General features: G+C 39.6%; 1 protein-coding gene across 2 annotated transcripts; it reads left to right on the top strand.

The window, feature by feature from the left end:
* The first annotated feature begins 511 nt into the window (after window positions 1-511).
* LOC113024348 (uncharacterized) lies at window positions 512-26,793 on the top strand. 2 transcript variants are annotated; one of them, XR_013909711.1, is made up of 10 exons: window positions 512-680; window positions 1,527-1,736; window positions 1,885-2,034; window positions 2,611-2,652; window positions 3,549-3,628; window positions 3,917-4,004; window positions 4,119-4,229; window positions 9,986-10,232; window positions 13,070-13,154; window positions 26,329-26,380. XR_013909711.1 is itself a non-coding variant. In XM_080303009.1 (10 exons), the coding sequence occupies exons 1-9, from the start codon at window positions 653-655 to the stop codon at window positions 13,129-13,131; spliced, it is 1,014 nt and encodes a 337-aa protein (XP_080159135.1). In that variant the 5' UTR covers window positions 514-652; the 3' UTR covers window positions 13,132-13,154; window positions 26,329-26,793. The 2 variants fall into 2 exon arrangements, 1 of the variants encoding a protein (XP_080159135.1); XM_080303009.1 differs by having other exon boundaries at window positions 514-680; window positions 9,986-10,228; window positions 26,329-26,793.
* The last annotated feature ends 738 nt before the right edge of the window (window positions 26,794-27,531 follow it).

Raw genomic sequence — 27,531 nt, 5'->3', positions numbered from 1 at the left:
AAACTGCAGGAAAAACCTAACTTTTTTTTTTTTATTCATGCATTTTGTATGCCCTTTTACTACATAATTAAGCTTCCATCAGAAAAGATGCACCTTTTTCCTGCATTATCCCCTTAGTCACAGTGACATCTAGTGAGCATAAGCCAGAAGTGACAATAATGAACAATTGGTGAAAAGGCTTATATTTAGAAACACACAGTTTCCCCAGAATAACACATGCAGGTGTTAACTGCTTGGAGAAAATACACCGAAACATAAGTTCCCAGGTCTAAAGAGGTGAATCTGAAGTGAGATGTTCGCTCACAGTCGGCAACAGGTGTCACTCTGCTTTGTTGTTCACAGCTTTAGGTTTATGGGGAACAAACAGAGTTTTGTGGCAGCAGGTCTGCGAAGAGAGTCGCCTCTGAAGCAACAGAGCAACAACGTTTCTTCTCGTCTACGGCGTTTGAGCAACGCCGCTATTTCAAGTAATGTGGTCAGAGTTTTGGTTGATCCTCTTTTTTCTGTACAGGCATGCAATGCTCTGAAGCATTAAGGAAGAACCGCTGCATATGAAAGCACAACCTTTAGACAGGAGGCATATAAATACGGATACTTTATATTTATTTCTGTTTGGCTTTTCCAGCTGCTGCTGCCATCCAACAGACTTACAATGCCATCAAGTTTCTTCTTTATGCTGGGTAAGACTGTTTATATTATATTATATTATACATACAGATATTATATATATATATATATATATATATATATATATATATATATATATATATATATATATATATATATATATATATATATATATATATATATAATGTGTGTGTGTGTGTGTGTGTGTGTGTGTGTGTGTGTGTGTGTGTGTGTGTGTGTGTGAATGAGAATGGGGTGTGTCCCTCAATAGAAATTCTTCCATCTGGGTTCAGATCGTAATTTTTACAATGTGAATTTAATAAAATCACATAATCTGACAGAACATTGTTTTCGCAGATTAAATGTGAGAGTGTTGTACGTTGCACTTAAACCACTGTGTGCATAAAAAGGTTCTCGGGCACGCTGCCTTAACACACAGGAAGATTCAGTTCAATAAGGCTGCGTGTGTTTTATATAATGGGAACTAGGTCTTATATCCTGCTGTAGTGCTTTTGTGCACGATTTCACATATGGCTGTAGAAATGTGTAGAAATGAAAGTTTTTGTAACATCTGGGGAGTAATTTCCCAAGTTGTTAATGCATTGTATTAAAGTTATTTTCTTGCTATATATATGTCGTATTTTTTTAAGATTATGAGCTGAAAGTGGACGTTTTATAGGTGTGTATTGTACTACCTGTGAGTTTCATACTGTGTTAAATGATAAGGCACTCTGAAACAGTGGGTCTAATGCGTGTTGGGTAAAAGGAACTGGGGAAAGACAAGAGGAAATGCATAGAAAGGCCAAAAAAGGTATGCTGAAACTGAATTTAATGATAAGGTAATCAGGTTTGATATATTGTTTTGACCTATTAGAACATTATATTTATTTTTTGTGTAGGTTTGGTTGTGGGGACCGCCATAGCAAACAAAACAATACTTGAGACAGATCTTATCACCTCCATCACCAACACCACCAGCACCTTCATCACCAACACCACCACCTTCATTACCAACACCAGCACAATGAACACGACCATCAATTATGATCAAACTACCATCAAGACAAGCAACTCAAGTACTGAAATGAACGTCAGCACTGAATCTTCTGGTGAGAGCTATTATCTGAACTCCTTTTACAATAAAGCCTATACTGTAAAGCAGTTCTTTCAGATATTTTAACCCTTGTAAATGGTCCAAACTTCACAGTTTCTTATTTTTCTTAACATAAAAAAAATGTTTTGATTGTTTTGTTGTAGGAAACAGCGCAACAAGTGTTGCTACTACAGGTAGAGCAAATCCCAGCAGTCAGACTGTCACTGAAACTAAAAGGACCACAAAACCTCAAACCACACCTGCACCGGGTGGTCCTGTGGCATCTCAAACCACAAAAGGCACATTCCCGAAGAGTAAGCTGGGACTGATTTCTTACATTACCAAAATCAGCATGATTATTCATAGCTCTCTGCATGCCAATAACTGTGTTGATTGTAATAAACCCTTCATCTGCAGATCAAACAGATGAAACAGTTGTTGCAACAATCCAATTGAAAAGGTTCGCACGATTTTGCAGTTCTCCTCATTTAGCTCACAGCCTCGTCATGCAACCGTTTTTAGTGGAAAACCTCAGATAAACCCTGGCGTGCTTGCATCGAGGCACGTTTTGCAGCTAAACATCCAGATATTTTCTGCAGGAATAAAACAAGAATGATGGAGGCAAACATAAGTTCCAGAGGCCAGAATTGGCCTAGCAAAGATACGAATTTGGTCCACTGGACATCTTTGTGGCCCTTGATCTTAAATGAGTTTCCCTGAGCTAGAGGAAAGAGTTGCTTGAAATTGCTTGAAACAAAAGTGCAAATGAATATGAATATCCTTAATGTCAGCTGTGGGTGTTTTTCGATTGGATTATGGATAGACTAACGTTTTATGACAACTCATTGGCAGGTTTTTTATTTCATACAAGCGTCTTGTATATCTCACAGGTTCCACGTCCAGTCCAAAGACAGCTGGCTCTGACAAAACTGGTGAGTTAAACATACGTCAGCATGTCTGTGCCTCACAGAGGCTAGAACCTTTCTGTCAAATCTAGTGTGTAAATCTACAGTCACATGCCACTTCATTAAGTCCACCTGTTCTTCTGCTCATCGATCAAATATCTGCTCAGCCAATCACATGACAGCAACTCAATGCATTTAGGCATGTGCATGAACAAGAGAGCGTCAGAATGGGAAGAAAGTTTTATTTAAGTGACTTTAAATGTCACGTGATTGTTGGGGCAGGATTGAGTATTTGGGACAACTGCTGATCTGGTGGGATTTTCCCCACACAACCATCTCTAGGGTTTACATAGAATGATCTGAAAAACAGAAAATATCTAGTGAGCGGCAGTACTCTGGGAGAAGGAGAGGATAATAGATTGACTGCAGGGAAAAGCAACTCAAACTATCAGTTTGTGCTCGACACAAGGTGTGCAGAAGAGCGTCTCTGAATGCACAACACATTAAATCTTGAAGCAGAAGGGCAACGGCAGCAGGAGGCCCCATCAGGTGCCACTCCTGTTGTATAAGAACAGGAAAGTGAAGTTACAGTTTGCACAACTCAACAAAACTCGAAAACTGAATTTGAAAAATGCTACCTGATCTGTGGCGTTCTGGTGGTAGGGTCAGCAATATGCTATAAAAGCATGGATCCATCCTGCTTTGTATAAATGTCAGAATGGACCAGAAACTTCTGAGGAATGTTCTCAGCACCCTGTTGAATCTACGCCTCGGAGAATCAAGGCATCACTGATTGCATAGTGTAACTAATGAAGTGTCCTGTGAGTGTAGGTCTTTACTTGGAGGTCTGTGGGTCACAGTGCATAGCCACAGTGTTGGCAGATGTGCTTCACTCTAAACATGAATTGTATTTCCTCCTTCAGGTATCATCATTGTAGTCATTATCATCCTCGTGGTTGTGGCATTTTTACTTGTCTGTTACGTGACAAAGAAAAGAAGAAGAGTAAGTAAAGAAGCTCTACATTCAATACCCAACAAAGAATGGTTTGACTGGGTTTCATACTGTTTGCTAAACATGTAGGTACAGACAGCGATTTATTCATAAAGACTGGGAGTGTGCGGGGAACTGATATCCTTGTTTGGTCCAAAGATTTTTTCAAAATGTGTGGTATCATGGTCATATAACTGCAGCTTTTGTTGCTCAGTTTAAGCCAGGGATCTGTGTTGCATGTAAAGAAAAACATTTAAATAAAGGCACTAATGCGTTCCCCTGTGTTCTGGATCTCCTCAGCGCTACTCAGTTGATTTTTCCTCCAGACAAGATGAAGTCAACATCCCTCTCAGCACCGTGGCGCCTGTTGATACCGCACCTCAAAATGGTCAGTTATTGGCTGGAGACAATGTGTCGCCTTAAATATAACATCGTTCTGTTTTTTGAACCAGGTTCCTCCATCTGAATAAATAAACATTTTTCCTGTCTGAATATTTTTCAGGTCTGAAAACCTTCGAAAGTACAGAAACTACTGCGAAAGAGCCAGAAGAACTGGAGGCAAAGCCAGGAGGCGCAGATGAAGTTAAACCCGAAGCACAGGAGGAGCAGAAAGGTAAGAACAAACCTGTCTGGATCTTTTTCACAATATTTGACTTGTCACAATAGGAAACCCAGATTTTACTCACAACTTCAACAACGGTTTTTTGATATTGTACCAATAATTCACTTTGAATTTTTCACACCAGCGCCTTTCCTGTTATGATGTGTTAAAGAAAATGGTTTCCGCGTGTGTGAAACTCAGATAAACAGCATGTGTTTGGTGGATTAAAAATGGTGTGAGTGTATAACGGTGTTTGCCACTTCCTCTTTCTTAAGATGTGTTAAGAGAACAAAAAGGAAGTCCTGTTCGTGACACCGCTCCTCACACGTTACCGTAGCAACATCCACGGATGCTGTAAATATTGAAATAGTGAAATCTTTATGTGTACATGACTCAGACGTTGACTTAACGGTTAACACGAAACTTAAAATATGAAATGAAGTCAGTTTGTTTAGAGGGAAAATCTGATGCAATACACACCAGTCTGACTCACACAGTTCTCCAGTATTCTGAAATGTGTGTGTGCACAGCTAACAAAGTTTTCTAGTTTAAAAAAAGCTCCCACAACAGATGCCCTGCAGTACTTTAGCCCACCACTTGATGGAAATGGGAGCTAAGTTAAGAAACAAGGAGTATGGTTAGTTTCCCTTTACCCAAGTAGATGCAAGATCTAATAAATAAATAAATCCTGAGGTTGTGGAAAGCTGTATCCCTAAGCCTTTGTGCAGGGAATCATGGAGATGAGCTTTTGCTCTTCTGTGACTTTTATATACAACATTGTTCCCTTTTTGTCATGCACTTGCTCATTAAAATGTTGTTGCTTTAATATTTTCGTTTCCTTGTAAATGAATAAAGTTTGTCCGATCCTAGTATTCTCCTTGTGTGACATTGTGGCGTGTCTCTCTGCCTTCCCCAACAATGTCTTGTCCCAGTTGTTGTGAAAAGGGTCTGCTTTTTGTTTGTTTCCCCCTCTCGTGTGACAGTAAAAATGAAATTTTGCCATCTGCGTTTGATACTAATGTTGTCTAATCTCTGTGACAAGAATCTGTAGCACCTACTAGAAATGTACACTCACTTGCAGACATTTGGGGAACTGCTACTGTTGGTTTTGTGGGCAAAAGAGGTGTCAAGACAGCAAGTTAGTTTCATTGTTTGTTTAAATTTTTTTTTTATATCTACTATTTTAGGGCTTGAAAAAATCATTTTAAATTTGAAGAAGGCAAAGTTGATTTTGGGGGGGCAATAGTTGAATTCGGTGTGAGAGGAAACAAGCATATACGCCCTTTTCAGGCTTTGGAAATTGAAGCCTGCTAAACACATGTCATTTCCATATAGGTAGTTTATGACATAGTACTGTGTAAAAAATCTTGTGCCCGTCGTTGCTTCTTCTGTATTTTACTGGAAACAGGTGCAGCAATTTAATGAAAAATCCACAATCATAAATGGAAATACAGCATATGAGGCAAAAAAAAGACCTCTTGAAAGCAAACTAGAAAAAGTTGCATTTCCTGCAAAAATGCAGTGTGAATGCCGTGTAGTGGAATCTGAAGACAGCAGAAGAAGGAGAGCTATCTGTTGAAAACACTGTGTAGAAGCTGAACTCTGCTGAAAGCAGATTACATGTAAGCAGGGAAGATGTGCAGCATCTGTCACATGTACTCGAACCCTTGCCACCAGAGCTCACGGCAGCTGCGCATCCGACTGCTGATAAGAGGGGAATCAGCAGACTTTCTGCTGAAAAGAGGAAAAGAAGCTGAAGTTTGTGCTAAAAACAGCTTAAGAAGCTGGAATTTGTGCTGAAAAGTAGTGAAAAACTGAAAATGTTGCAAAAAGAGGTGAAAAGCTGAAATTTGTGTGGAAAAGAGTTTAAACAGTGGAAGTGTTAACTGAAAAAAATGTTGCCATAAGCGGGATTCGATCCCGGGCCTCCTGGTCAGAGAACGACTGCCCCTCTCACTGAGCTAAAACGTGGCTCAGCCCAGCAAGCAAAACTAGTGATCACACTGATAATGTGGTCCCTGTTAGCAAATGGGCCAAAAAATGGCATAAAAGGCTGAATATCTGAAAAAGTATAAAAGTTATCATCACCAAAAGATATAGCAGAAATAGCAGAACAGTTTAAAGTTTGAACGGTGAAAATCGACTGAAAACTGAGGGAGTAGTTAAGAAATGGAGCAACTAGAATAATAAAGGATAAAGAATAAAGAGAAACAGGGTCTCAATAGTGTGAATGCCTCACAGGCATTCACACTATTGAGGTGTAGCTCAAGATCAGCCTATTTTCTTGCATGTCAGATAGAGTGGTGTATAATCTTGTGCAGAGCGGTGCACAGACACAGATCTAACACAGACCCTGAGTAGCAGAAAATAATGACTGCGGCTCACATTGACAGGCATCTTAAAGCCACACATTGAGATAAGCACATTGTTGTGACTTTTGCAAACTGCGTGTCGTGCAAAAGGGGTATGGGCTGACGTTTTTAGGAGACTTTTCACTTGTCTTGTCTTGCTGACCACTGAGAGAGCTTTGCACTTCCAGAAATATTGCATACTGATTCAAACGGTGCATTTGTTACAGTTTATTTTGGTTGGGTTTAATATTTTTCTTCAGGATCAAAATTGCTGTACAGCTATTTTATATAGAAAGATTTAACTAATGACACAAAAGCTGACTCTTATCACCCATTATGATCTTTTATCAGGACCGAGTACTCCTCTGGCCAGTGAGTTGGCAACATTATTTATCATTTGTATTTGGACCGATCACAAATACTTCTCTTTTTTTCTCTGTACAGTGGCCATTTTTAAACAGAAAACTGTGTTTTAACCGTGGATACATCTCAAATATACAGATCAAATAACGCTCACACAGAAAGCCAGAAATAAGCAATAGTTACTCACGTGTTGTCGGTGTGTTTAAGCATCAAATCAAAGCAGGCAGGATTTACTCACAATTGACAGCAAAAGCAAGGAAAGCAACTGTCCTGGCTCTCTCTGAAATGAACCAATCAAAGGTCAGTTTGATAGCAAGTTACTCTGCACAGCCCTTGACCTGAAAGGCAGCATGTATAAAAACTGCCATCAGTCTAGAAACGCACAATAATTTGCTCAAATGTGGGTATAATAGCTTGGTATATCTACAGGAAGTGTTTGAGGTGCTTTTTTCAGCCATCCCACTGAAAAATCGAACACACGTGCTTCTATTTTTCAGCATTTAGAATCAGACTATATGTGTTAACTTGACGAGAAGCACTTTTTTCCCCCTTTTTTTATGTAAATATTTAAATAGTGATTGTACTGTACTGTGAGTAAGTCAATACTGTGCTTGAATGGAAACACAAATCCAAGCTGCTGTTAACCAGCTGCTTTTGCTGCACTCAAAAAAATATTTATGCCCAAAATCCTACGTAAATGTCCCGTGTAACTTTGTAACATAACTACAATGCCAAATGGAATCTGGTCAAATGAAACCTAGTTGACTGGTATACATGTCAGCTAGGTTTCACATTTCACTGTGTTATTACATCTTCCAACAAACCGATGCATTCTCATAAACTTATAATAAATCTATTAAAAATACATAGCAGTGGGTTTGTGGTTTGTGGAAGCTGCCCCACCATATTTGAATTCAGTGGCCAGGAATGACTCCTCGCTTCTTACTAATGGCATTTTATATTTGCGGCTAAAAACCGGCCACATATGTAGTAAGTTGTGCCTCAAACTTTAAACTCAAGATATTAAGCATAATAACTATGGTTTATCATTAGAGGCGAGGTCTTTTGATCCTTTTCCTCCTCACCTAAAATCTCATCTACTGAATTGAAGTCAGGGCTCTAACACAAATGCTAATTAATTACAGATATTATTGCACGTTCTTATTCTCAGTAGATTAGACATGTAATCTTACTGTCTCCAGACAGCTGACAAGTTTGCTATATAAAAACACCAGCTGGCTATAGGCTAACATTATGTCAGTTAATATTAGGCTTGAGTATCCTAAAAATCTCACCTTTCCTCTGATAAACAGTTACATACTCACGTCATATGAAATTTTATTTAATTAGTGGTGGAGTCCAGCAATTTTAGACCCACTTCAAAGGTTTCACTAATGCTGGCAAACAGCAGGTAACACAAGCTAACAACAGCTAACAGAGGCTAACAGTAGCTAAAACAGTAGCACTTACCAACAGCTCAGAATATCCCCAGCAACAATTCAACTCGGTATGGCTGCCATGGTCAAAAGTGAGCTGATTCACATTGCACTCCTTTCACATAGTTTTAGAGTCCTTTTCCAGAGTGAATAAAGTTTCTCACCCAACATTGACAGCTGAGGTAAACAGTAGACCGACAGCCTTCCACAAGTAGGAAAAAACCAAGTTATAATTTTTTTTTTTGTTTGTTTTTATCGGAGAACTGTACATGTGCAGCTTTTTCAATTACAAGGTATTCCTCACTTTATACTATATTTTACTCTTAAGGTAAAGGCTTATGGTGAGCTGTATGTGGGGCTGAACAGAAATGAGAAAAAGGCTTGTAAAGATCGGCTAGGCAGAGCTCAAACTGGAAAGGATGTGCAGCAGATTAGGGTGGTTAAGGATAGACATTGAACTCTTATAAAAAGTGAAGAGAGTATGTTGAGAAAGAGTACTTTGAGGAGCTAATAATTAAGGGAAATGAGAGAAAAAGGACGACGGATGGAGGACAGTGAATCAGGAAGTGCAGAGGACTTGCAGAGGAGTGGAAGAGGCAGCTGGTCCAGATGGACGGTATGAAGATACGTTTAACCAGGATGTTTAACACAGTTCTGGAGGGAGAGATCATGCCTGAGGAATGGAGAATGGATGTGCAGAGCTGCGTCACTACAGAAGATAAAACTGAAGAATCATACCATGAAGCTAGTTGTTGAAGCCAAGGTTAAGAAGAGAGGTGATTATCAGTGAGCAGCAGCATGGTTTCATGTCAAGAACGAGCTCTACAGACGTGATGTTTGCTTTGAGAGTGGTGATGAAGAAGTACTGAGAACGTTAGACCTGTTGTTTGCAAATAGATGTGTTGCCCCCTGGTGGCAGTTGAAAAAAAAGCAAAGAGTTGCGCATTGGCTTCATGTTTAAAACCCAAACGAAATAGTAGTTAGAGGCTGATTCATGCCAGGAATCCACCTGTGAAGAATAGCTTAGCAAAGGCTCGAATAACGACTGACCAGCCAGCTTAGTCATTCCACAATTACGTCTTGAAGAACAGCCATCTTCCTCTTTTCCTAATTTCTCCTTTCCCTCTCCCTAAGACTGGGTCAGATAATAATGGGGCCGCCCTACTTTCCCACAGCCTCCAACAGCTGCATGGCTGTGGCTCATTAGGAAGTGATCACTAATCAGCTGCATCATTACCAACATGGTGGCCCCCTCAAATGCTTTTGCCCAAGAAATATCATGCCTGAGGACAAACTACTTCAGGCTGTTTAAGTGGAAATGCTGTGATTATGGGGCACCTAAATAATTCAAACAGCGGTTCTGCAATGTCATCTAGATTTAAAGGAAAAAATGAAGAAATGTTTCAAGAATTTCACACAATTAACTTATTGCAAAAGTTTAACATTCTGTCGAAAAGGTATGACACAAATACAGGGGCATTCCAGTATTTTCAAACTCAGTCCGTGTGTTTATTCTACTTATCCACATTGTTTCAGTTTCCATTTATTTTAATCACTGTTTTTTATCTTGAGAACCACAAAAAACAGCTGTGCTTTCTGCTTTTGTTGTCCTTTACAGCTGAGACTGATAAATCTGTTGCTGATCCCAGCACTGAGTCTGCAACTCCAGCTCCTGCTCCCGCTCCAGACAGCTCTGAGGACAAGCCCAAAGCGGATGTAGCTGAGCCTCCTGCACCTGTGGAGTCCACTGTGGAAGTCAAAACTGATGATGAGGCCGCTGTCTCCAACAAGACTTCAGTGGAGTCCCTGAAGGAGACAAATGAGAACAACAGCAACAACGCTGGCTTCATTCAGACGAGAAGTTGGTATTTAGATCATTTGTTCCCTCTAAACATTCATCACAGGTCCTTCACCTTCGGAAATCCTAAAATACAGTTTACAGAAACGCCCGTATAGTACACTGAGTATGATACAGGCCTTCAAACACTCAGGTCTCATGGATTTGTCTTAACAAATCCCAAACTCGCTCGCGAACTTACTGTTCTGCTATATGGGGTAAACGTTCAGCTCTTCCGTGTTCATATCCGAGTTACAACAAAATGCAACATTTCAACACACTGCCGTCTAACAGAGAAACAACAAAAGCAGAACTTTCGTGCATATTGTGAATTCCTTCCTCTATTTACCCTGAAAATCTAGATTACTGTGAAACATTGGAAGGTAGATTAAGACTTTTTCTTTCAGCCTGACATGTGTACACAGTTCTTAGTCAGTGTAATTGTGTAAAGGATCTTCTCTAAAATGAGTGTGAAAGAATGCCCCTTCTAGTGGTTGGATAGTGTAAGTAATAGGGAATAACAGCATGTGTAGGTGTGATCTTTGCGATCAGCTGAACTCGAATCAAACTGATCTTCTAAAAATTGTCTTTTTGTGATAAATTTATGTAAGCAAAATCACTTAAAGAGTACTGTGACAGACTAGAGGTGTATCCAGGGTGTACCCCACTTCTTACTCTGTGGCATCTGGGATAGGCTCCCCCACTGTCAAAGTAAACCAGGAAACACAGGACAAGCACGGCGACCGAGAACTAACCACAAGACACGGCTGAGAGGGAAGACAGATGACTAAACATAGAAAGAACAAACCCTACACTAGAGATGTGACACACTAAACATGGAAGGCAAAGGGACAAAACCTAAGAACCAGGAATCCCAAAGACACAGACATGACACTGACTGAGAAGACAGGGAACGTGGAACATGGAGCATTGGAGGCGCACAGAAGCAGACACCAAGAGAAAATCATAAATAATGAAATCAATGACTATAAATAACACAAAACACTCTGTCAACAACCATGACACCATTCAAATTTGGCTTAAGTCCATCAAGGTCTTCAGTGTCAACTTAATTATTAATTTATTGGTTGGAAAATGACAAAAAGCCGTGTGTATAGTCAACTTAAATTACTGGAAAAAGATTAAAAATATCAAGTATGATTGATCGGTAAAGAGATAATAATGCTGTATAGAGCTATTTAAAACTATGTTTTTACTGCCATTGTTTGTATTGGCACCATATGGGCATACGGGCAATGATATGGATATGTGGATTTTTAATATCACGTTACTTCGGACCTCTAACCTGTTCTTCAAGGTCAAATAAGGTCAAACTTTCACAAAATGTCTTTAATATCTTCTGGACATCAGGTCTTGTTTGATCACATAATGGCTTAGTGGGGCAGAGAAATATTTTGTACATAACTGTGGAAGTGGACTCTAACCTCCAACCCATCACTGTCAGGTGATGGGTTGTCAGTTTAAGTATTTTTCAGTTTAAATACTGCAGCATTGTCCTGTTTTCATGTGTCATTAAAAACAAATCAACCCAGTTTCAGTATGGTATTAATGCTACTTTCAGTTCAGTGATGAGCACCACCCCCTTGTTTGTGAGCTCTGACTTTATTTTTCTAAAACCTGGTTGCCTGTTTTCTGTTCAATGTAATGAGAGGACGTCCTTTGTGGTGATTTTGGGTAGTAATGTCCTGTTTTCAAAATATTTGCAACCCAATTCCAGTATGATTGAAACTGAATTGATAAAGACAGAAGACCTACAGTTTAATGCATTTTAGCATAGATATTAATAAATTCATAAATCCACAGGATAAAAGAAGAAATCAAACTCTGAGCTGGTGTGTATTTCCCCCCAAACCTTCAGAGCCCTACATTAAACAGTTCTTATTATTACAGACAGTCGGTGCCAGCTTAGACTCCTCAAAAGCTAATATGTCAACTGAGCACTCACCTTCCTGCTCTGATGTCTGGCCCTCCTCCACCTTCTTCTCTGACAGACTGACTCCCCGTCCTGAGTAAAATCCTTTCTGCCTCATCCTGCCCTCTGCTTCCTCATGGTTAAAAATGTGAGCTATAAGTCCCGCTATCCACTACAAAGGACACTGAATACAAGTTTCACTTTGAATGGGGTGCATTTCTGAACTCTTACTAAAGTTAAGATCCTCAAATTGAAGAAATTTGAGTCTAAGCAATAGAAGTATCACTTAACCTTCCTTGTGGCCATAAAATATGGAAGCCCAGGATGTCATATAGGTTGCATAAAAGGTGCTTGGTGTAGCGGTCTCAGTCTCATATCCCCCAACAGAGGACAAAAATTAATAGCGGGGTTTTACGAGGATATGGGGATTCTAAATATCACATTTTACCTCACTTTTACATTTCACATCTGCCTTACTTTTAAGCTGATCCCCAAATTTGTTACACCTTTAAAGAGAGTGTTGCCAGCCAGTTAGACATATACCGTATTATAATGCTACATATTAAGTTCACGTTATTCGTGTCCACTTATTTACTTAATCAATATCTACTCCTACATAATGTTTGTGTAATCAAAGTAAACATCTGTCACGTCGCTCTTATCTGATTTTTGCTGCACTGCAAACTTCTTAAAGCGCATTTAAACAGAAAGGCGAAAACAAAATGAATATGTACTAAATACAGCGTTATTCCCTTAAAAGTAAATGCTCCCCAGAGAGTGAGTTGCCTCTGCAGAGGTGTGCGCTTCTTGTTTTTCTTTCCTTGATTTGACTTCTCCTCTAGTTTTGACCGTCAAGCAAGTGGTTTTTGACATGATAGTGTGCATCCACAACGCACCCACAGCTACACCCTATTTCTGTTTCTTTTGAATAGATTTGATCTTCTGGGAAGTTCCTCTCGACTGTCCGGTGGGAGATATTGTGGCAGCCTGGTAACCGTGCTGTTCCTCAGAAACTTGGTAAGACTACATAACACTACAAGACAAATGCTGTGCTGCAGCTGCTCCACCGCTCAGCCAGCTTAGCTGTTAATAAAAGGACAACTCCCGCCACCAGCTGAAAGTCAACCACATACGACCAGCGGGCGTGCAGTGTTACAGCTTCCTGTCCTGAAGTAACTTATTAAAAATAGAAATACCATAACCATAAAATCTAAATTTGTCTAATGTCCAAGTCCTGAAATTGTAAATCATCTTGACAGCCTGACATCCAGCGGCTTATAAATACTCATCATGGGAAACTGCAACCAAAACCGAGCATAAGTGAAACATGAAGTAGTATTACATACACGAGTTAGTTAAGTTGATTGTTGAATCAAAGTAAATTTTGCAAGCTGCTGACTGGATCGCCATCATTTCCACAATTAGGCAATAACAGAGAGACACACCCAAGCCAAACACTTCTATCAAAATGTGTTTCTGCAAACTCTGAGTCATGCTTGACATCACTCCTTTATTCATCTGACGTCTCCCGCTCTGTTTTTCGCTGATGGATGACATCCTTCTCTCACACGAGTAGTAACACGGATCCTCTCGGTCTAATCATCACATGCTTTGGATGTAAGGCCCACATCTGCACCTGCAGTCCACCCTCTCTTCCTATCAGCTCAACAATGCTCCGGGCTGCAGCCAGAGGCCTGAGGAATTCACACTGCTCTTAACAGCTGATGATAAGCTCACATCTGAGAGGCTAACTGCTCGGGAGCTCGGCGTTTTCAGTCACGGATCATTTCCGCTCTCACAGAAACAGCAGCTTCAGAAATGCCGGGAATGTCCATTTCTGCAAAGGCAATCGCTTCTAGTTCTGTCTCTGATACTTGCTCACATGTTTAGTGGGTCTTTAAGATAAGAAAAATGAAGGCAATCAGCATGACTGTGAAATCAGCTATGCATTTACACAATATTACAGTTAACTATTTGATCATTGGCATCCAAACCTCTATTTCAAAACGTTCTTATTGTGCTGTCCGTAGGAAAAGTGCAGGTTTTCCCATTATCAATGATGAATGGGACTGAGACTGCTTTCATTTTGCTAACAGCAGCTGTGATTTTTCTACAGTGTCACGTCAAAGTACATTCTGTGACAAATCTTTTCTTCAGTAGTTGGCAGGCAGCTTTGTTTGTGGATTTAGACTCTGTGGTGGCAATTAGTTTTTCTTTTCCTGTAACTGAAGTTCATTTTTTATATGCCTGGCTATGTTGGACCAATGAAATGCCTCTCTAATTATATTGCTGAAGGCAGGAGTGGGCAATTAATTTTCCTAAGGAGTCACATGAGAAACTGGGACTGTTGTGGAAAGCTGCGTAATAACAATAATAATGTCAATAACAATATTAATAGAAAAATTACATAAAGCATATAACTAGACACATACTAATACTTAATTCAGTTCAATACTGAATTCAGTTCAGCAGTGCAGCCCTCCACAACAGTCCCAGAAAATATACATGCAAGCTCTCTAACTCTGCATAATACACCAAGCATATAAATGCAATCAGTTTGATGCCGTGTGTGTTCATTAGTCTGAGAAGCTTAGCTGGATGTGGTCTAGTGTTCTGAAATCAGCATTATTTTAGGCTTCAGAGTGAGTAATGAGCATGCTTAACAAAGCACTTACTAAAGCGCTTACGGAGTCTAAAACTCACAGAACCACTTTAGCGTGTGCCATCCATAGCACCTTACTTTATTCAAAGTGCAATGGAACAATGTAACTGTCTCTAGAAATATGTAAATTCTGCATAACAGGAAAGCCAAATATGACTATGTTTTATAGACAAAGTTTGCTTTTATAAGTTACCCTGCAGGATTCATTTACAATAAGCATGACATACAACATAAAAACATTGTTTCTATCTTAGTCATGTCAAGAAGTAATTATTATTCTTTTTAATTCATGGTCCAAATGGATGGCATAGATCAAACAGCTAGCATGTGTTTGTGCAGAGGTGCCAAAGACTGCAGTTCATGGAATGGTCAGTCTTAGAGACACGTTAAAATACCCACCTGTACAGTAGAAGTGTACATGAAAATAATTTTTAAAAAAAACCTTTGGTTACTAATTTTCCCTCTTCTTACTCACCTGTTAAAACTGCCTAATCTGCACACGAGTGACAGGTCGATGTTACCAGCTGCTTGCAAGGCTTGATCTTTAATCCTCTAAGTTTTGAAGTTTGGAGGATTTTTATGCAGTTATGTGCCAAATAATATCACTTGCTGTGTTTTTAGTATCACTAGCAGTCTATATAGTTAGGCACAAAGGTGGCAGACATCAAAAGTTTCTCATCCAGAATGCTCTGTTTTATTTTGTTTTTTCATAAATCCAAAAAGTACTCAGCTCTAACCCAGCACGTTTTAAAGGTGTACTTGAAGAGAGATGAAAGGCTTCTAAGAAAGCAACTACATTTTTATACCTAACAAGTTAAGAGTGAGACATGATGCGAATGTGATTCTCTTAGCTGGCCTGGGAATGAGAACAGGCAGTCTGGAGAACCATCAGAAAAAAGAAAAGTGAAGACTGCACTGATCCCCACCTGGTTTGGGAAGTGATGAGCAAGGTGAAGTTTAAAGGCTGGAGGGGAAGATAATGGACATGAGCTGCCAGGTCATAAACTAAACCAGCATAATTAGACCTGAGACTTTGCTGTGTTATTTTCCAGTCAGAGCAAAGCTTTCATGTCTGATGGTTAATGTTGGTGGAAACTGCCGGTACCGCCTGGGAAGAATATTTCACGGTGAGGAAGAGGCAGAAGTGAAAGAAGGATAGACTCAGATTTTACTCTTTGAGACAAGCAAAGCTAGTAGTTAGCGGGAAGCAGCAGAGGCACTTACTGGAAAGGTGGTGTAGAAACAGGTCAAAGAGATGAAGAGAGATGAAGATCTGTGGCTGAAGATGGTGGTTTGCCTTTCCTGAGCTTTTGTGTGTGGAACACAAAGTAACATAAACAGTACAAAAGAAAATAAAAATATTAATACAAACTTTTTTCTGTTTTTTTTAGAAGCTGTCTCTATTTTCTTACAATTTTCTTGGGAGACATATAAACATAAATTTGTGGCGGGCTGGATGACAATAGCGCAGTGCTGAACACAGGGTCTTTATCTCAGTAATAACAGTGAAGGAAAGCTTCCTGCTCGTGAGGTTTGATGTGGTTCAATCTGGCAGGTCAGCCGTTACACCTGGGAAGCTTTGCAGAAGGGAGGGACTGCTGGAAAACACCGACAAGCCCTTCACACTGCAGAAACAGTGAAGAAAGAAAGAAACAGCTGGCGGAGGCTGGATCAGCCCCTTTTTCCCTACACGTTGTGCTGCTAAGCACCAAGTTTTTGCTAAAACTTTTCAACTGCAAAGTCACAAGACAGCAATTACACCTGTGTTATTTGCACTGCGTTTGCAGAATGATCCTGTGCATGCAGCTTTGAGAGAATGGTGGAGTGAACGGTTTTACTGCAATGATTTATTATGAGATGAGAGAAGTTTCAGGAGCATTGAGTTTATGCGATTTAAGAAGGCATGTTTAAAGTATCTTGTGGTAAAATACATTCATCGTCTAAATGTCTGTAAGGGTTGATCGTATCTGCATAACATAATGGATTAAAATAGCAGTAAATGAGCATTAGTGGATGGATGGACTGATCACAGAGCAGGGGATTTTCTTTTTGTTTAATTATAGTCTTGCTAAATCATAAGTAAATGGTCATCTATATCAAAGTCTCTCACGATCGCCAAAATATTCTTAAATCAATTACTATATCAGATTTACATTACTGTGCAAAAGTTTTGAATCACTCATTTCTTTATATTTTGCTCGGAAAATGGGAAATAGTCAGAGTGAGTTATTGGAACGTGTGCAAAAATGGATGGAAATACAGTATGTTAAGGCAAAAACAGAGTTTGTACAATTGTAGCAATTTTTATTCTTCAACACAGCCTGAACTCTCTCGGGTGATCTTTCTTCTAATTTCTTTAAGTTGTCTTCAGGAATAGTTCTCCAGGCTTCTTGAAGGACATTCAAAGCTCTTCTTTGGATGTTGGCTGATTTTTGTTCTGTTCTCTGTCGAGATGATCCCACACTCTTTATTCATGTTGAGATGCCGGGTCTGGGGAGGCCAATCCGTGACTGATAAATGTTCCATTGTGTGTTTTTCTATCCAGGTATGCTTTTACTGCATTGGCAGTGTTTGGGATCATTGTCTTGCTGAAAAAGCCACTGCCAGTCAGATGCTTTCAACATGGTATTACATGGTGGATTAAAATCTGATGGCACATTTCTTTGTTCATATTTCCATAAATTTTGAAAGATCCCCAACACCACTGGTTCAAATATAGTCCCAAACAATGGAAGGAGCCAGCATCGTGTTTTACAGATGACTGTAGATACTCACTATTGTACCTCTCTCCTGAGCTCATCCTTACTTACTGAACCAAAAACTTCACATTTGGATTCATCACTCCATCAGATCAGTTGCCACTAATTTTCAGTCTTGTGGGGAGGTTTTTTGGCACAACTCAGCTTTTTCTCTCAGTTCCCCTTCCTTAAGCATTGCTTCCTGACAGCTACCCATCCACTGGGACCATTTGTGATGAGGCTTTAATTAACAATAAATGGATCGACTGAATGATAGCTGTGTCTCTCAGGTCCTGTGTCAGGTCTTTGCTGGATTTTTTTCTTATCTCATAAGTTTGTTCGTTTTGGTCCATGATTTACTAGAATCGCCATTTCTCCTGGAGTATTGCTCAGAATTGAATCAAACTTCCAAACAATGATCACCAACTCACAGTTTTATTTTCAGATCGTCTTCAGAAAATGATAGTTTGCAAGTTAGCGCATCCAATATAGAAACAATCTATAAAATGTGCTTCTAAAGTTAGGAATTGAACTCGTGTTTTTAGGGACATTAAAGGAAATGAGACTGTGCTTTAGTTGAATTCTTTAAAATGCTTGGAAGGAACTGACCTGTAGCAGAGGTCAAGGTCAACAAATCATTGACTAACCATTCCAGGCATACAAGTGACTGACTCTTCCTGATGAAATGTAAAGAGGATAAATCTGTCAGTAGCGTTTGGCCTTTGACCTTTGGAGATGACATTTTCTGTAACACCTTTCAAATCTCTTAGAAAAATGTGCTCTAAACAAAACTGAGTGATGGGACATGTTTTTGTTTAGTGTGCTTGTTTGGAGTGAGCCTCTTTTGAGGTCATAATTTGATTTGGTAAGAAGGCTCAAACACTCGCAGACGAGGTCATCCAGACTTTTTCAACCTGAAATCAGGGCAAAACTTTAAAGCATGACGTTGCAACACTTACAGCAGATTAACACTATGTGCTGTGTTTTTATATGTAGAACTTCATCATCGATCTTTAACAAAACCACAGAGTTTACCCTCTTTCTTTGGCTGCTTGACTTTAGAGGTTCTGGGTTTAAATCCTTCACAAAGGTCATAGGTCACATAGTCCTTATTACAGGGTACACAGTGACTGCAGAAGGATAATGTGGCCTCAGTGTCAGAATGAACTGGCTCACATTCTTTGCCTGTCACTGAACAAGTCTCTGCAGAACTGTGTTCGCAGCAGCCGTTGCGATGAGTCGTCCAACACACATTTAACAATTCGTCTAGTCACTCTACTCTAAGTGGAGCTGTATTTCTCCATCATACACCTATTTTTTACTGCATGATATTAAACTGGAATCCTGCTGAAGAATATACAAAAGCAACAATGAGAGTGAGTGCTCTGTTAAGGTCAGGGCAGCTGCAGACACTACAGCCAAGTAGCTGCTCCTGTTACAGTGGGGCAAAAAAGTATTTAGTCAGCCACCGATTGTGCAAGTTCCCCCACCTAAAATGATGACACAGGTCAGTAATTTGCACCAGAGGTACACTTCAACTGTGAGAGACAGAATGTGAAAAAAAAAAATCCATGAATTCACATGGTAGGATTTGTAAAGAATTTATTCGTAAATCAGGGTGGAAAATAAGTATTTGGTCAACAACAAAAATACAACTCAATACTTTGTAACATAACCTTTGTTGGCAATAACAGAGGTCAAACGTTTACTATAGGTCTTTACCAGGTTTGCACACACAGTAGCTGGTATTTTGGCCCATTCCTCCATGCAGATCTTCTCGAGAGCAGTGATGTTTTGGGGCTGTCGCCGAGCAACACGGACTTTCAACTCCCGCCACAGATTTTCTATGGGGTTGAGGTCTGGAGACTGGCTAGGCCACTCCAGGACTTTCAAATGCTTCTTACGGAGCCACTCCTTTGTTGCCCGGGCGGTGTGTTTTGGATCATTGTCATGTTGGAAGACCCAGCCTCGTTTCATCTTCAAAGTTCTCACTGATGGAAGGAGGTTTTGGCTCAAAATCTCACGATACATGGCCCCATTCATTCTGTCCTTAACACGGATCAGTCGTCCTGTCCCCTTGGCAGAAAAACAGCTCCATAGCATGATGTTTCCACCCCCATGCTTCACAGTAGGTATGGTGTTCTTGGGATGCAACTCAGTATTCTTCGTCCTCCAAACACGACGAGTTGAGTTTATACCAAAACGTTCTACTTTGGTTTCATCTGACCACATGACATTCTCCCAATCCTCTGCTGTATCATCCATGTGCTCTCTGGCAAACTTCAGACGGGCCTGGACATGCACTGGCTTCAGCAGCGGAACACGTCTGGCACTGCGGGATTTGATTCCCTGCCGTTGTAGTGTGTTACTGATGGTGACCTTTGTTACTTTGGTCCCAGCTCTCTGCAGGTCATTCACCAGGTCCCCCCGTGTGGTTCTGGGATCTTTGCTCACCGTTCTCATGATCATTTTGACCCCACGGGATGAGATCTTGCGTGGAGCCCCAGATCGAGGGAGATTATCAGTGGTCTTGTATGTCTTCCATTTTCTGCTGATTGCTCCCACAGTTGATTTTTTCACACCAAGCTGCTTGCCTATTGTAGATTCACTCTTCCCAGTCTGGTGCAGGTCTACAATACTTTTCCTGGTGTCCTTCGAAAGCTCTTTGGTCTTGGCCATGGCGGAGTTTGGAGTCTGACTGTTTGAGGCTGTGGACAGGTGTCTTTTATACAGATGATGAGTTCAAACAGGTGCCATTCATACAGGTAACGAGTGGGGGACAGAAAAGCTTCTTACAGAAGACGTTACAGGTCTGTGAGAGCCAGAGATTTTCCTTGTTTGAGGTGACCAAATACTTATTTTCCACCCTGATTTACGAATAAATTCTTTACAAATCCTACCATGTGGATTCATGGATTTTTTTTTTCACATTCTGTCTCTCACAGTTGAAGTGTACCTCTGGTGCAAATTACTGACCTCTGTCATCATTTTAGGTGGGGGAACTTGCACAATCGGTGGCTGACTAAATACTTTTTTGCCCCACTGTATACTTTTCCTTGGAGGAGGCATGCATAACTGGTGGGAGTGCAGTCCACAGACAAACAGGCTCACAGACGCCAATACAGAGCCTTGCATTGGCCCTTTGACGATGATATTAACATTGCACTGACCCAAGAGAACTTGTGCATACTCCCAGACATAGAAATTAAAAAATACTGGAAACATCTCATTTGTACTTTACCTTTGGCCTCAATCTTTTTATTTTAAGAGTTGTCAAAGAATGCCTGACCTTGACCTTCGCTATTTACACTTGAAGCATTTTACACAGTGTCACATTTTCTAGATTCTTCTTTTGTGCTTTGAAAGTGGAACCACAAAACATTTAAAGGAACTAATTTAGGAGTTTATGTGTGTACCATGCTGCATTTCACTCAAAGGACAGGACAGTGGGGAAAGCACAGTGAAAACACTTTGTGGAGAAAGCAGAAATAATAGCTTAGAACTACTGTGAATTGACGTATCCTTGGGCAAGATGCTGAACCCTGAGCTGCCTCCAATGCATTCATCAGAGTGGAAGTGAGAGTGTGTATAAGGTAAAAGCGCTGTATGAATGTGTGTGATTGGGTGAATGACACGAGTTACTAGCCCGTCACTAAAAATGTGGTGTCACAGTGGGTCAGTTTTTGCAGTCTGTATCTGTATTGCCTTTACTCTGCCTGGTTACTAGTTTTTTAGCAATTTGATCAATGGCAGCTGAACGTAGTTCATGAACTTGGCATGATAATTGATTCACAGAATTATTCATGGGAGATTTTGTATATATGTAAAACATATGAGATTGTTAACTTGGATATATATTAAAGAGTTTTGATTCATTTCACACTACTTTCTGTGCTGTATTCAGCTGCTGTACATTACAGCTCAGCCTGCATAGATAAACCCTGTACACTAGTCCCCTGGTATGACCATCCCTGCCCATGTCCTTTTCAATATTAAGGAATGATGAGGATACTATATCACATTGTTCAGCAGTCACTTCTTCAAGCATAGCTGTCATGAATCTTGAATGATGTAAGCATCTTTAGACACAATCAATAGTGTAACTGCTGGGAGGCGGGGACAGTCACACTCAGACATGATACAGTTCAAATTCAGCTAATCTGAAAGTGGCCATGCTAGCCTCTGTCTAAGGCTATAATTAGGTTAAGACCTATATGGTGACTGTTAGCATGTTCACATTGCCGATGTTGACATACCAATGCTCCAAAGGTCACGTTTGCGATATTCATTATCTTAGTTTAGCTTGTTGCCATGGTAACATATATTAACTGATGCAGAAAACAAAGGTGAGGGCATGTATTAAGTTTTCCTGGCATTTACAAACCAAAGCGTTCTACAAATGTTAAACATGACTGATCAAAGTTATTATGGCTAATTTAGACTAGCTGGACTTTCAGGGATTCCAAACCCTGCATTAAATTTCTACAGGTGCAAAGAAGTAGAAGTAGAAACCAACACTGTGAGCCTGTCTGACTGAATGGAGGAAAAATAGAGTGTTATCTGGACCAAATCTGATATCTTCCGATCTGTGGACCAACAAAATTTACTCCAAAACAATGAAGGCAAGAGATGCAACCATTTTCATGTCCAAAACTTAATGTAGCTGACCTACGATTCCCCCAAAAAGCCTACAACATAATGCTTCCTCTCTGGTTGTCCTCTCCGGGCTGGTTTTTAAACATTCCTCTTCGGGCTTAGAGCAGTTGGCAGGGCTGCTGTGATCAGTAGGGCCTGCTGACAGATGGACATTCATCCACCTGCTGGTATCGCCTCCGGCATCAGCTTCACATTCCTCAGGCGGTGTCAAACTGTCAGAAACACACTGTGACTTTATTACATCTCTGTTTCTCATCAGTAACACACGGTTTAAAGTGAACTTGGGTCACATGACAGATCCTAAAAAGTCGAAACTTTGTTTTGCTTTTATGTTGTGAAGTGAGTCAAGCTTTTAGTTCTTCTATATCGAAGCATTCAAATGGAAAAACTAGACTCTTTTAAAATCTATGCAGACCTGCAGACTATAATCCGCATATTACATTGACAGACACTAATGTTTAATTTATGTTGTTGTGGTTGTGCGCATTTGTGGAGGTATTTGCCTACAGGGAGCCTAAAAAAGGGGCTTTCAACTGCCACAAACATGCTCAGTCTGTAAAAAAACTCACTGCGTGTCGCTTGTGCATCTGTCAAATGCTGACATTTTGAGTGGGCCAGAACAGAAAAGGAAGAAAAGCTGAAAAGAAAACAAAACTCACACAGATTAAAAAAATTAAAAAGACAGCATGAAAAGTATGTTATAATCAGTGTTGGGTAAGTTACTTTAAATTAGTAACTTAGTTACATTACTAGTAACTAGTGATCTAGTATCATAAGTAACTCAGTTACTTCAAGTTACTCGTTACTTTCAAAGTAACTAGTTACTAGGGAAAGTAACTTTGGTTTTATTCATAATTTTCTTGTTAATGTGTTGCCTCCATAACTTTGCCAGTCTTTTGACTAGAGACCAGCCCGCCATTATAGGGAAAAATCATAAAGCCTTTGAATGAAAACAAACGCTGTTGTGACAGTGATGTACACTGTTTTGATGGTATACAATCGTTTGTTGTAAGACTCAGATAATTATTTTTTAAAAGCTGGACATTTTAAATGAGAATAAGAGAGAAACGTATTTCCTTGTGCCCCCCTCTCCCTGTTAATGCCCTACCTGGCCCCCTGGCAACACTTTGCTAGACCCGCCCCTGCACAGTTACCAGCTGTCAGCTATGTAAAAAAGGATCCTGGTGTTATTTGTCTCTCAGAAACAGTTCATAACTTCCCTTCAACTCATTCATGTCACCTAAAAGGTAAACCTGTTTCTCCATCACCTGTTCAGCTCTGATGATTCAGTAAGGACATCTCCTGGTTTCATCTTCATGTTTCCCTCTCACCAGATAACCAAACAGATATCATGACCAGCAGCTTTTACAGCTGTGGCTCCTGCAAACATCAGCTGATACTAGAAATTAATATTAAATAAATTCTAACAACAGCTGATCAAGCTTAAACGTGCTGCTGTTGTTTAGCGCGACATCCGCTGTGTTTCTTTTCACCTCAATACGAAACGCGTGATATTTTCTCTGAATACGAGACGATTCCGTTTTTTGGCAACTCTAATAATTAACCTTATGAACAAAATAAAGTTCAACATCATTAACATCATAGCACCCACCCAGCTGTATAGAAACTCCATCATGCTAGCTAGTACGCAGTACGAAAAAGTCAGAATAACGAAAATAAACTCCACCTAAACTTGGGTTATATCTGACACAGATAGACTGCAGGTCATAACTTCTTACCTGAAGTTCAGTTCACACTCGGACCAGCGGCTGCCTCGGGTCTCTCTTCCTTGTGCGTCCCCTTTCTCTCATCCACCTGCTGGCCTCCACCACTTGCTAATGTTACTGAATCTGTGGAAGCTCCGCGATAGCCACCACACGAAGTAACGAGTAACGACCCTATCTAAATCCCAGACTAACGCGTTCCTGATTTTGGCATAATAACTAGTTACCGTGCTCGTTACCACAATAATAACGTAGTTACTGTAACGCGTTATTAAGTAACGCGTTACAGTCCCAACACTGGTTATAATTCAATCTTCTTCATGACAGGCCACAAGCAAGAGTAGAGACCGGCTATAGTACAGACTTCTGACACCTGCCCCATCTAAGACAGACACTTTCTTTCAACACGCTGCCAACACTCGACTACCACTGAACTATAATTTCACTATAATGGATACACACCACAAACTTGATGTGTAGCGACTACTAGCGGCACTAATTATTGACCAACTGGCAAATATGCTAGCTAGCCAGGAACCCCGCGCCTTTATAGCGCTAGTCAGCAGCAGCTCCTCGTGTCCCCAGGTGTTGTTTAAGTCACTAAAGACGTGTTCAAGAGGGAAAAAAATCATTAAGCTAATCTAAGTAAAACTGTTGGTACCACAACACTAAAAAAGCAAAACATTAACTTCTAGAGGTGAAAAAATGAAGCAAATGCAGTCGTATAGATCCTTAAATGACAACTTGAAACTCAAAAATGAACATGCTTGCAGTCTGGTAAATAAATAAAAATGGTATCTTTGTCTAATTTTTACTGTTTTTATAGCTGAACTTAGGTCACGTTTAAGTTTGGTTTAGGTCACGGGAAGCTTTAAAGGTTGAGGTAGAGTCATTAAGGTTGCACTTGCTTGTTTTTCTGCATGTACATGTGTTTTAAGCATGTATTGTGCTAGCACCCCATCAAATATCACTGAATTACAGCTGCACCCTGCTAATCAAATTAGCTAAAACTGCTAGCCACTTAGCAAACTGTCCAGCTCTACTCTGTCATCCAAAATATGATCATATCTGGCATAAATTCCAAACTGGAGGCTTCAAACCATTGATTCAAAAACCATGTTTGATGTCTGTCTTTTATAAACATATATTTAAATAGTTTCGTAGATGCTAAAAATCTACATTACTAAAAATTTCTGCTGTTTTAAGCTACCTTATGAGAGCAGCTCACCAACTTCAATAGTTCTACCATATGAGATAAATTAGTGTTTCTTATCTTACCGCATCGTATTCCTGTACTGTAGTCATTGAATGTGTGTGTATTCTTCCATGAGTAATGATATTAAGATTACTATTACTTTGACTCGCTGATTATGTTGTCTGGGTGGAGGCACTGCATTAAAAGTAACAGTGTGTTATAAAAGCCACAGAATACACAAAAGATGAAGGTGCTGCAGTTAGTCTGCAAGATGTGAACTGAAACTTTGTCTGAGGCTATTTTTATGAAAGCGTAGTGTAAGTGTCCATAGATCTCTGTGATTATGAACCTCAAAGCCACAGATTGTAATATTTTTTGTCATTATATAAGGTGATGTTGTGATTATTTACAGGTAAACTATAAATCGCCATCATGTTCCTCTGTGAGCACCGTTTCTCTTGGTTCAGGAAAGTTAACCTTAGACTAATCAATCTGTCAGGTCTGAAGCATTTTATCATCCAGGTATTTTTGTGCAAGTCTGTATAAGTCAGTAGTCCTAATAAAAACTTCACAAAAAACACACAACTTAAGGTCATGACACATGGTGTAACCTTTTCAGCTGTTAATTGTGTGGGTGAGGTATCATGAGAGTCAATGAGCAGCAATTATACAAATGGGATTTTGAATGGATGGTTATTATCAGAAGAGAAAAGTAAAGTTGATGTATTTAAATTTGTTTTGTTCGAGTAGTCACGGTTCTTGTTTAAACCAATTTTTTAATTGTTCTTTTGAAGCTTCCGTACATAATTTGAAAATTGATGTATTCAAGTAAAGATTCTGAAAATACCTTTTATAAAAATTAAAAGTCAGCTCATTATTTGGACAAAGATTTGTAAAAACTCTAAAAATGAGCCCTGCAGTGCTGTTGTCACTTGTACCTCCGGGACTTGGTTTGTTTCTGTTTAAACACTTACTAGTTAACCATAAAACACAGCAATAGATGTAGAGTTAGCATTATGTCAGTCATCCTTTCCCTCAAACAGATGGTTCTCCATAGGGTTTAAAGGTCATGTCAAAGGCCACATAAACTTGGCCAAAGCAGAAGTTACAAGTGGAAAAAGCAGGTGATTGCAGAACACGTGACTGTGGGAAAGGATGCACTGTTTTCATTGCTCTGTTTCTTTTTTCTCACTCTCTCTCTTTATTTTTTTTGCAGACCAAAGGAAAAAAGAGGCCGTCGGGGAAAAGGATATTTCTATTCAAAGTGTATTCACTGATAACTGTGATACAAGCTTGTTTTTTTGTTGTTTTTTTTGTAGCATATACAGTAATGTGGAAAAGTCTTGAGCCAGCCAATATTTCTTTGTATTTTGCGAGACAAATCGGAAACATTTTTTATTTTTAAACATGTCCAAGTATACGTGGACGTACAATATGTAATCAAATACTGAGTTTGCATAATTCTAGTGAGGTGTGAAGTTAATATTTGGTATGACAACGGAAAGCTTTCTTGTCATTTCTTAAAGTAGCCTTCAGGAATAGTTCTCCAGGCCTCTTGAAGGACATTCAAAGCTCTTCTTTGGATGTTGGCTCGGTACCAAACGACTGCGTTTGGGGACCGCTGACATAGTGGATAAAAATCTGATGGATGTTTCTCTGAAAATGTCAGGTACTACGACTGGAGTGAAACAACAGCCAATGTCCAAAGAAAAACTTTGAAAGACCTTCAGAAAGCCTGGAGAACTATTGATCAAGACCCTGCTACCAGAACGTCTGGCTTCTTGAAAGCAAAATACTTTTTAAATTGAGGTGTATCTCAAGACTTTTGGACAGTGCTGTAAGCTTTTTCAAAGTTAATTGTTCGCTTTTCGTTGTTTTAGTAATTACTGAACTTGTCTTCTGAATATGTATTGTGGCTTTTATTCATCACTGTTCAGGTCATAACCCCTTCAATAGACTGGCGCTCTGTCCAAGTGTGTACTGCACCTCTTACCCAATGGCTGACAAACACCAATCAAACCATTTTGTTTGGTTTACACTTATTGTTAACCAATCAAAAACAAACAAACAAAAATGTTAATTTAATTTAAAACATTATACATAATCCATTTGAGAGGCACACAAAAGCACTTACTACACGTTTTTGCCATATTGTAAAAAAAAAAAAAAAAGTGTTATAAATTTACAAGGTGAGTGTGAAGCAGAGAATATGCATTCAGATTTGCTCACTTAATAAATACACTGGCTGTAAGTGGTAATCATTTCCAAAATGGTTGTTTAAGAATCACCCGTTTCAGGCATTCAGAAATAATGTAAAAGCACTCCTAACTAATGGATCTATTAACTAATCATTTAAGCACAATTTTAAACTAAAACATGCATATTAAGGTTTTCTACATTGGTATTACTGGCCTTGATA

This window comes from Astatotilapia calliptera, chromosome 6, assembly GCF_964374335.1.
Source record: "Astatotilapia calliptera chromosome 6, fAstCal68.1, whole genome shotgun sequence".
Lineage (NCBI taxonomy): Eukaryota > Metazoa > Chordata > Actinopteri > Cichliformes > Cichlidae > Astatotilapia > Astatotilapia calliptera.
Note: the sequence above shows the minus strand (reverse complement) of the source record. Positions and strands in the feature narration are given on the sequence as shown.

Bases quoted from the DNA above. Each gene is read 5' to 3' on its own strand.
- LOC113024348 (XM_080303009.1), top strand. From the start codon at position 653: ATGCCATCAAGTTTCTTCTTTATGCTGG. The intron at 1,737-1,884 runs GTGAGAGCTATT...GTTTTGTTGTAG, and splicing joins CGTCAGCACTGAATCTTCTG to GAAACAGCGCAACAAGTGTT. The intron at 4,005-4,118 runs GTCAGTTATTGG...AATATTTTTCAG, and splicing joins TGATACCGCACCTCAAAATG to GTCTGAAAACCTTCGAAAGT.